General features: G+C 42.5%; 1 protein-coding gene across 3 annotated transcripts in view; it reads left to right on the top strand.

Moving 5' to 3' along the window:
* Positions 1-1,558, top strand: part of LOC127476606 (uncharacterized) — a 623,146-nt gene extending 621,588 nt beyond the window's left edge. The window contains exons 1-3 of one of the 3 annotated variants that reach the window (XM_051799712.1): positions 50-136; positions 247-678; positions 762-1,558. In XM_051799712.1, the coding sequence (XP_051655672.1) occupies positions 130-136; positions 247-678; positions 762-1,453 (1,131 nt within the window). In that variant the 5' untranslated portion in view covers positions 50-129 and the 3' untranslated portion in view covers positions 1,454-1,558. Of the gene's footprint in view, positions 1-49; positions 137-246; positions 679-761 lie in introns of those variants that run through there. The other 2 variants (XM_051799713.1, XM_051799714.1) reach the window with 2 other exon arrangements.
* Positions 1,559-11,291: the final 9,733 nt, after the last annotated feature.

Here is an 11,291-nt window from a genome sequence, read left to right as displayed (position 1 = left end):
GAGTGTTGGTGGGATCACCAACTCTGGCAATGGAATCCCCAGAATGCTGTTTGCCCCAAACAGTCGCCTTGGTGACAGAACCCCCAGAATGCTGCCTGCCCCAAACAAACCCCAAACTGGCCAAGCACCATGGCAGGTACAGCAGCAGGCCCCCATTCCTCCAGGGAGTCCTGCCCTCCAGGTATCCCCAACTAGCTACGCCCCCCAGTATCTCACCTCATCACCCCTTTCTGCTTCCCCCAACAGAGAGGTTCCCTCTCCAGGTGACAGTGTTGAAGGTGGCCAGCGTGAGCTTCGCTGCCCTCGCCAGGCCAGCCCTGGGAGCTCCCTGGGAGCTGCCCTCTGTCCCAGGGCTGCCACTGTACTCTGGCCCAGTCCAGCTCCAAACCAGCACCCACCAGTTGGTCCCAGCCACCGTCAGGCAGGAGGTCCCAGGGCCTCTGGGGGCCCCGGGGCAGGTGTTATCACTTTCCCCTGTGGTGCAGCTTCCCTGGCCAGTGCAGCTGCCTCCCTGTCCTTCTGCCTATGGCTGGGGACAGCAGCTGGTGACGGGGGCACTTCTGCCCCACCAGCCAAGGGCTGTGTTCCATGGAGAGCCCCTGTACCCCACGGGCTCTGGTGTGTTGTGTGTCCACCACCGACCTGCCCTGGCAGGCAGAACCACGATGGAGCCCGAAGGTGAGTTTGGGGGGTAGCAGAGCCCATGGGTAGGCAGTCTAGCTGAGGAAAACTTCAGTCTCTTGGGGTTCCATTTTCAACAGTGGTTACCACCCCTGCTCCAAGGAAGCCCACGGATCTGCCTGAGGAGGGACCAGCCACCAGCACAGAGGCCATTCCTGAGCAGGCAGAGGACGTCACCCACCACCACCTGCTCGCCCAGCCTGAAACCCCAGCGGGTGAGGACACCATTGTCAATGCCCCCAACAGCCCCACCTTGAGTGACCTCCTGGACGACCTCTTTGAGTACCTGGCGGACAGTGGCTGCCCTGAGGAACAAGTGGAGGTGGCTCAAGAGGACAGCGAGGACACCGCCTTGGCCGCCAACGCCCCCAGCCTGACCGCCGAGGACCTCGATGAGCTCCTCGAGTTCTGTGAATGCCTGCTGGAAGACGACTGTCCCAAGAAGCCAGCAATGGAGGCACAGCAAAGGAACAGCGAGGATGCCGTACCCACCACCCCCAACTTGACCCCCTCCCTCAGCCCACCCAGTGACCCCCGGCCTCCCTTGCCCCGCGTGGCCCAGCTGGGGGAGGAGGCAATGCAGAAGCAGCCCCAGGTTGTTAAGAACCACTTGCAGCTGCCACCAGGCATCGCCACCATCCAGGCAGACCCCAAAACAAGAGAGGTGGCAGCAGCCAGGCCCCGTGCTCGGCGCCAGCCAGCCCCTCCACGGAACAAGGGACCTCCCCGCAGGGCCACATCCCGGCCCAGGAAGAGACGGCGACAGCGGTGACGCAGCACCCAGACCAGAAGACACCCTGAGCCAGTGACCTGCAGCCAGGCCCCCAGGCCCAACCTCTCCCTCATTCTTCTTTAGTTCATTAAAGAGTGGTTTTGCAGTTCCCTTCTCTGTCTTGGGTTGTTTGGGCAGTGGGAGGGGGGCAGTACCTCAGTGCAGCCCCTGCCCACCCCACGGGGGACCGGGTTGGGCTGGGCATGATCACCCAGAGGATGGCTCAGCATCGCCCCAGGTGCTGGCTGCCTGTGGAAGAACACAGAACTGTTGCAAAAAGTTGACTTATCTGCTATACCTTAGAGGCAGGGAGAAGGAATGGAGTATAGGCAAGAGCAAACCACATTCCCATCACTGGATAAATCCAGATTTTGTTTAGAGTAAGTGCTATAATAACCACTCCTCCCCAGTTAGGGATGTTTCCAAGCTGACAGCAGACACCTAATTATTCATTTAAGTCAATAAATTTCAAACAACAGAAATCAAGTGTCCACAAAGACAACACAGCAGCATGCTGCCGAAATAAGCAATGAGCTCCAGATATAATCTGTGTTCTGCAGGTGGACATTTTATTTTCTTCTAACTTATCTGATACACTGCAGGCAAGTTCCCGAGGCAGCCACATATGTTGCTGCAAAAAACCCCAAATGACCTCCAGCGTAGGAAGCCTATATTCCAGGACAGAGGCCACCAAATTTACAGACTGATGTTAAAGAATAGCAGTGCAACATCCACAGCAAATTATTTTGCTGGAAATGTGTCTTTATAATGCAGTAGTGAGAAAGTTTCTCCTGCAAACGTGCATCTATGATTGGATAATATATATTGTTATGGGGTTCAAGATTTTTTTTAAATCTCTGAATAAAAGCATGTTTTTCCTGTTACAAGAGCACTAAGAGGTCTATGGCAAGTTTACACACTGTAGGAACACTACTCTCCCTCTCAGGTATTGCACAAGGCATCTTTCTTCAACCTGTCCTGTCTCTGCCATTCCCCCAAAAATACAAAAAGCTTATCAAAACATTTTGTCCCCAAAGTGCACGTACCAAACACACTATGACAGCTAGTTCACTATTCTGTTGCTTTCCAGGTAGAAAGCATTCAGATACTTTTAGAGGTTTATACTGCCTCTGATGAGAAGTTCATTTCTTATATGCCAGAATCTTTCCTAATGAGAGGAAAAAAAGATTAAAACCAGAAAAGTATCTAAGGGAAGCAGTTCTGTGTGTGAGAACAGCAGCTGACTGTGAGGAACACCAGACCCTGCAGTGCCAACAAGACAGAGAAGCTGAGGTGGAACTCAAAGAAGAATCCAAAGTATCACTAAGAAACAGAACAGGAGTAACAGTAATTGCAATAAAACAGTGAATGCAAACAGCTGCTAAAAGCTGTGCATGTTCTGTAGACTTTTATTACATATATCTCTGAATTACCTCAATGGCAGCAAACGTGCTGCACTGAGCATCAGAGAACACCATTCCTTCTTATTTTATTTGTTATTCCAGCTGTCCTTCCTCTTCCCCCCCACAGCACAGAAACTAATGCTCTCTATCAGGCATTATTATTCAGAATATTATCTCATAAAGCACATAAAACACTTCTATGCTCACTCTTAAATAAAATCTTATAATAATTAAAAGATTCATTTTCCATTGTTACTGTCTGTTTTCATCACCACCCTTCTTATTGCCATTTTTGGGTAGAAAAGACAAAGATTCTGTTCTCAAGTGCATTGGTCTCATCCCTAATAAAATTCAATTCTATCTTCATTAAAATTACATGAGAGTAAAGGAGGTCAAGACGTGGTGAGCTCCAATTGTTTCCTGAATGAAAAGTAATTTTGCAGTTATTGTCAAAATAAATTATACACAAGTATAATCAAAGTTAATTGAAGAACACTGCATGGTTTGAGCTCATTAAAATCCTCACGAACGCCTACATGAAACATACTGCTTGGTAGTTTAAAGAAAAAAGTGTCTTCTTTTACCTTGCAAAAGGCTATTAATCCAAGTGAGAACTCCTCAAAGCTATATTAATAATACTCAGAGCAGCTTCTATGGTCCATAGAGGTAGCATGTGAATTAATCCCCCTCCTTGGAACACTGTGATATCAAACCTGTTGACATAATCAATTCTGCATTTCAAATGAAATGCTGGTCACACACAAGCCACCAGCAGCTGCAGCACTCAGGGCTGTGGGATCTCACATGTTGTAAGACCCCAGCCACGGAGCCACAACCTCAACCAGGAGGTTTACTTTTAAAAATATACAAGGCTCCAAAATTTCACCCACCGAACTTTGGCAGAGCCTTCAGTGCTTTAATACCTTGAGGCAGTGTAAGGATAATATGATGCACATGTTTTCTCAGGAGACACTTCTACTTTTAAAATATGGGAGAAAATAAGGATCTTCACTAAAATTCAAAAGGGTGACATGCAACCAAGATAGAGCACTTCACAAAGCTATTATTTAGCACACACTAATCCACACAACTTAGCAAAAACCAACCCACTCGGTTTTAAGTTATGCAAGATATTAAAGACACAGTAAAGAAAGAGATTAAGAGAAGAAAAAGGAGTAAAGACAGAGAAGTCATTTTCAACTGCAAACCTACCTAAACCCTCAGAAATTTCCTCCTTTGTTACCTTCTCTTTGAATACTTTGTATCAAAACAAGGAATTACCTTTAGCCTGAATTTGTAGCAGTTTAACCTCCTGTGATCTTGAGAGACTAGACACACCTCTCCTCTTCCTGAAATCACTTACCTACCTGTTATGTAGAGCTTACGACCTCAGAGACAACAAGGGAGTCCTCTGAAATCAGCTGCCAGAAAATAAGCAGGTTTGGGATTACATTTATTTCGCCATTAACTTTCTTACCAGGTGCAGGATGATCCCAAAACTACCAAAAAGCAAGCACAGGGGACCCCATCACCGAGTACAACAGGGAGCACACACAGGGTACAACAAAACTGCGTTCAAACTTCCTTTAGTAACGCAGATGTGAACCAAGAGGCCATAATCTGACCACTAGGTATTATTTAAGCCTTATTACCTCTCCTTAGACATGGGCTTTTAAAAGCAGGTAATGTTTCCAAAGAGCTTTAAACATCAGCACCTGTTTTCAACAGGCCCATACAGCTCTTTACTGGTATACACTGAGCAGCGTGATCCTGCTGAACACGTTCAGGAGTGGCCACAACCAAAAGAATGGCTGAGTACTCATCACAGCCTGCCTGACTTCACCCCAAGTGCCTACAGCTTTACCAGGTCCTGACCTTCTGCAGGTGTTCCCACTCAGTAACCATGCAAAATAAAAAGAGGTTTTGCAATATAGTGACCAGAGCTCACCTGTGGCTGCATGTCACAACCAAAGGGTTGACTCGATCTGATTTCTGAAGCATAAAAATATCATTTTCTAAAACAGCGTACCAGATTATAAAGGGAAAGATAAGAATACAAACCAAAAAAACATGGTTTCCTTTAAAAATACCAAAGTAAAGAAACTTTGGTTTGGAGCAGTCCCTCTCTGAAGGGCTTGTTCTACAAGAATCTTTTTCATAAGAAATATGTCATATATAAAACATTGCTTTAGCCAAAGAGCCAATATTTCAAGCCTCTCACCCCCTGCAGTTACCTCCAGCAGTATAATTAATACTTCATCATGGCCATGGTTTTCATAGACAATGATGCCTAGTGTGCTTTTGCTGAGATAGAAATAAATTATCCATTCTCACTTTATAAATGAAGATCTGATCTTCCAAATTATTAGGAATTTGAGTAGCTACACTGAACCCAGATATGGATATTTGCAAAACTGATCCTTCATTTATATTGATTTTTCTTCATCCACAAGGAATTAAGCCAAGGAAGCAAGCCTGTAGAGTCTGTTTTAGGGACCACAGAAAATAAATAAGTAATTAAAATAAAATCAAATATTCCATACAGCACCAGTTGACACTGTCAGCTCTGTTCTCAGTACACAAAACATATTGATTAACTGCCTTTGACACACATCTCCAAATTAATACCAATATTAGCTCATTGCACTAACTTGTGGGAAAAAGGTGCTCTTTGCTTATACTGCAGTTTAAGAACTGTGGCACAACACCCGAATATGAAAGATACTTCTCCTGTTATTCTAGGAAGCAAAGTGTTTCCTGAACCTGCAGTGGCACAGGACACAGTGAGCAGAGGAAAGGCTTTAGTCAGGGGCAGGATTTCCCTTCCTTTGCATCCTCACTCACAAGGCTCCCAACAGGGGGTTTCACCTGTCCCAGTCCTGAAGGAAAACTTACTGTGTGGAGAACACCAATGTTGTTCCACTGGCCACACTTACCTGGAGAAATAACTGCTCACCAGTATATATGGGGTGGCTTGAGGGTTTCTGTCTGTTTGTGCTGGAACAGCACACCAGATTTCCTTAAGAGAGGGCATAGATTACACAATTCACGATGGACAAAGGGCAAGAGACACCAAGAAAAATTGTTGACCACTACAGTGAAGAAAAGGATTATTTTCAGGTTGGAGCAGACAGTGGGTAGGCAAAAAACAGAAAGAAAAATGAGACCTTTAATAGCTCACCCCAGAATGTTTATCATACCAGAACAAGGAGAGATTGACATACTATAGAAATGTAAGTAGTCAGAAAAAAATAGGCGAAAAAAACCTCTCTTGGGAATGCTTTGTAGTATAGTTTGGTCTCACAGCAGTGAATACAAAAGTGGGTGCTTGCTATATATGTGCTGTGATTTCTAAATCCGAGTAAAGAGACTTTTCTCTACAGTACCACGTTAATCCTTTTTGGTTTCAGTAATTCTTTGCCATACCCAGCAATATTTCTCTCAAGTTCTGATGAATCTCAGATAATGCTCTTTGTGTTTTATCACAGAGCCCACTACATAAGACCATACTGAATATTTTGTGTTTAATGAGTATTTTAATACAGGCCCAAGTACTTTTTTATGGCCAGTTAAAGCATGGTTGGTAATTTTGAGGCTGGCCATTGAAATATTACGGGGATTCACGAAGAAAACCTTCAGGCATGTGGCAATGAATTGTATGCTGGGAACAACCAAGTCGTGTTGGCTTCTCACTGCAAAATAATGCCAGCCAAGAGCAAGCACAGTGAATTCAAGGAGGTCTTTTTGCCATACTTAGGGTTGTTGTTTTTTAAAAAGTTTTCTTTTTTTTTTCAAATTAATCTTCATACATTATGAAACGAGAATAATTTATCCATACCACAAGAAAACAGACAGGTTAGCCTGATTATACATAGGACTTTTCCAGTCTGTGTGTACAATTCTGGGCCTTTTTTTAATGTCTTTCTCCCTTTATCAAAAATATAGAAAAGTCAAATAGATGAACAACATTGCTTCACACCAATCATTGCATTTAATTGCATCTTGGTGCCATGTAGTATTTCAAAGATTTTTGAGAAGTCAGCAAGCTCATGTCCTTGTAGCAAGTTTTATTACTGGAGGTTTATAGTTGTTTAAATTTTAAAAAGAAGCATTTCTTCCACAGCTAATAAATCAATTTTGATTCAGCACAAAACAAGTTAATATGCTTATTCTTCAAAAGCATTTTGGCAACTCTGTTAATAAGAACATGTATGTTAATTCCAGTAGTTATTCTTTATAAACAATTTATGCTGGTTTTGCCTTTGAAACACTCATGACATTTTCCTTGTACCAAAAAACCTTTTTTTTTCATTAGTAAGAGAGCAACTCTCAGGTCTAATTTTCTTCCTGCATTTGTTGTTCTTTTGATTTGGGGTTCTTTTGTGGTTTGCCTCGGGTTTATTTCTTTAATTGTTGTTGAAAATTAACATAGTACCTGCCTTCCATCAGTCTATCAGGTCTTTGAGTTTTACAGTATTTTTTCAGCAGTACAAAGGTTCAATTATTTCATTTATTAGTGTTCATATATTCAGATTTCTAGTCTCATCAGTAAATTCGTGTTTTGCAAGTCTTCAAGTATTTCCACATTTTCTTTTCCTCAGTATTCTAAAGATCCCTTTGTTTTACCAAGGCTTTATTTTCTTGTAAACAGAGGTGTTAAAGATATATATCTCAAATTATTACATAGTATCTCAACTATTTGGAAAGGATATTAATTGTATCTCTCCTGAGCTGCTACATTGATATCCTGTTTCCCCCAACCAGTATGACAGAATAAAATGACAGGATAGAGACTTTATCCTCTGTAAAGTTTCTGACTAGCATTAATCACAAAAAAAAATCCCATTTTACATGGGATGTAAAATATATAGCATTGATCTTGAAAAAAACTCATGAAATATAAAAAAGCTCATATTTTGCTGCAGCAATATACTGCGAATAGAAAGGGATAATGTTTGCAGTTGGTCCCAAAGCAGGTATTCCTTCCTCTTTTCTGCTGCCTTCCATCTTCTCAGTGCTCAGAGACACTATGCCAGCCAAGACAAAGGAAAATGTCATATTTAACACTAAAATATCATTATGTCAATTAAAGTTATAGGTACTACATTGGTCACAAAATCCTGTGTGTGTTTGCTTGAAGGATGCTGCCTTCTCAGTAGGTGATGAGTCTTCATCCAATGCTTTTTGTTCCTTCCAAATTTCCAGCACTGTGTGGACACAGCCTCTCCTGGGGCAGGAAGCCTTCCATCCGTTCTTCTGCATCAGCCTTTAAACACTCTGCGGCCTGAGCAGCACACAGAACTCCAGAATGACAGCTTTTTGCAGATTAATATCTCAATGCAAGCCTGCTTTCCATTTGCTCTTGGCTGCTGCCTCACTGAGAGCCCTGACTGGAAGCACAGGCACTCCCTTGTCTGCTCAGGGCTGACGTGTTTGCTGCTACACACCAGGTCAATCTGCCCGAGGCAGTGGTTTTGCTCTAAGGACAGCCAGCCTTCATTATAACAGTGAGGAACTAAATGATAACACGATTCTCCCCTCAGCCTCTTCTCAGTCTCACCAAGGTGTCTTCACCCCCATCTCCCCTTACAACAGCCAGATGTGTTCCTCACCTTCTGGGACCCCTCAAAGGCACACATGGAGAACATGCCTGTGTTCCTCCTGCTGCCATTTCCAGCCTCTGCTCCTGCTCCTTTTTACTCCATCTCTCCTCAGAGGGGCAATCAAGCAGACCTTTTTGCTCAGAAATCCCTTGGTTCTTCCCCTGCAGCCTTCCCTTCTGAGTTTCAGCCTGATCCTTCCTGTCCTTCCTAATCCCTCACTTCCACAAGCACTGACATCTGTGTCAGCCTACTGCAGCCTCTAGAGTGACACCAACAATAAGTGAATAACAGAGAGGCTTATTCTGTGACAGCTTTTGTCCTTTCTCCCACCTGTGACTCTGGGCACCATATGCAAGATCCAGGGAAACCCAGGAAGAAGAAGGCAGGCTCTTGAATTGTTACACAGAACAACCCCTCTGCCTTAATTAAAAACACTCAGGTCAACACATATTCCCTGGACTGACAAAAGTAACCCAGCTCCTTTAAGCTCTGTGCATTTAAAGAAATAAGATGCTTCTTGTCAAGCTCACTACAACAACCCATTGATTCAAGTGGGAAATAGCACTGCTGAAGGACAACCTTCCCCATCCATTCCCACTGCTATGCACTGCTGAGGGCTGTACTGCACTCAGAGACCTTAGAATACTACAGATCATTCATTCATTTCTAGCAAAATTATATAGGAGCATTCTGAACAAATGGAAATTTGGGAGGTTAAGCAGGTATAGATTTGTAGAGTTAACTCCTGACCCCATTCATGTTAATGAAAAATTCCCACTGCTTAAAATGAGAAAACACTTCATGCATAGGATCTGTGTCTTTGGATCTGCCTGCAGAAGATCTTGCTATTTACTTCTCTGTTTATTTTGCCTGTGCTGCAGTGGCAACTGATGCAGCTGGCACACTGGGAAGCAAGAAGGGCTCACAGGAAAATAAACTCACTCTTTCCAGATCCTCAGAGGTATTAGAAAACTTCAGAATGAAGGAATACATTTGCCCAAGGTGGCCTTTCTTTCCTCCCCATATTTGGATTATGATCACTTTTTCTCACACAGGATATACCTGTATGTACAGAACCTGCAACTATGTGTTTGTATTTCAAGCTTGAAGTCAAATATTCCACCTCTATGTGAGTCAGCCACACGACATGCTGATTTTCTGAGCCACACATTAACTGTTGTGTATGATAAGAGAGAAGTAGGGAGCCAGAAGCTCTGATGTCTCCCTTGGATTCCCTCCCACCTTCTCAGCATAGCCAGTTCTTGTGACTCAGAGAAAATGAGGTTTTGCACGTCCTTGTGAATTTTACTGAAAATTAGTAAGCCAGAGCATAAAAAGAAAGCAAATGAAGTTATTGTTACACTAGACTGACTAACATTGAACCCTGTTAATCAAATCAAGGTTTGAACTAAAGCCATAATCAACTGTTGAATTAACAGTAAGATGGACTGGAGTTTGCATTTGATCAAATCAACAGGGAATGAGTAAAATGGAAATTGTAATGGACCTGGCATTTGAGAACACCCACTACGAAAAACAAGCTCGTGAGCTTGGCCAGCTCGTTCCTCTGAGGCAAGGCCCAGTTCCTTCAGGGCTGTGACAGCTTTGAGGACACAGGTCCTGTCACTGGGCTTTGGGCTTGTTCAGTGATCTCATGAGTCTCTACTTGCTTATGCTTTCCACCTGTGAACATTCATAGAATGTTGCCTGAGTGTTCTTGTATTCATTTTACCTGCAAAAATTTCTTTAACTCAATGAAAGAATCTAAGCCCTTGGGAGTTCAGTTATTTATAGGGCTGTTTATGTAAACCTTCAATTAAAGAAAACATTAAGAGTGTCTCAGAGAAAACTATAATTTTAAGCAAAAATTTTCAGTCAAAACAAGTCTGAAATATGTTTAAAAACAAGCATTAAGTGACATCTTTCAAGTCACACTTTGAAAAGCAATACATTATTTGCCTTCTAGCACCTCTATGTTTAAATGTGTGCTATTGCAATTTTTTCCCTGTGATTTCATTTTTTTCAGTCAATGAAGTCCTGAAATACTTTTAATTAAAATCTACTTTTCTGTTAATTACAGGATTCTAGGAAGTGGACCATTAAGAGAAAGCTCTAAATAGTCAAAGACCTGTATTAAAATAATAAAAGTGGATAATAATGAAACTTCCAGTTTATTTGGCTGTCTTCCACCTCCCTCACTTCTCCAGCACTGATATTTCCAAATTTTCAATTCAGGTTTTATTAGAATCTTTTTGAAACTTTGATCCTTATATTTTCAAGGAATGTTATCTAATATTAGTGCAATTACTCAAATCAACATCTCCTGCCAGCAAGCATTCAGAATTTCAATATAACTTCTAATTAGAATTCATGAAGTCTTTAAGTTAAAAGTTAAGCACAGGGCAAGGTTCTTGCTGACAAAAATATTTACTATGAGAGTAATTCAGAGCCAAGAAATCATAGGGTAGGACAACTGTAGTATTTTGTAAACATCGGGATTGGGCAAGAAAACTTCCCTTATATTACAGAGTTCTAGCTGTAAATGACCATAAAAACTGTTGTATAACTGTTATATAAAGACAGGGTGGAAATTCTTATTGCCAAATTCTTAGCATGGCAGATACCTTCTTGTACAATATATTTCTTGTACAGGGATACATTTTCTCTGACAATTTCCTCTCTCCCTTGAATGTCGTACATGAAAAAACGTCTTTGCTAAAAACTAACCACTACCTTTCTACTCATTCAGTACCACCTGAAGTTTATCTGAAAATAAACTTACAGAATCAGCTCTGTGCTCAGAAAAACCTGTCTCGAGAGAAGGCAGTGAGT

The sequence above is a fragment of the Manacus candei genome, unplaced genomic scaffold (assembly GCF_025592945.1).
Source record: "Manacus candei isolate 608988 ecotype Guabito, Panama unplaced genomic scaffold, ASM2559294v1 h1tg000050l, whole genome shotgun sequence".
NCBI classification, from domain to species: Eukaryota; Metazoa; Chordata; class Aves; order Passeriformes; family Pipridae; genus Manacus; species Manacus candei.
Note: the sequence above shows the minus strand (reverse complement) of the source record. Positions and strands in the feature narration are given on the sequence as shown.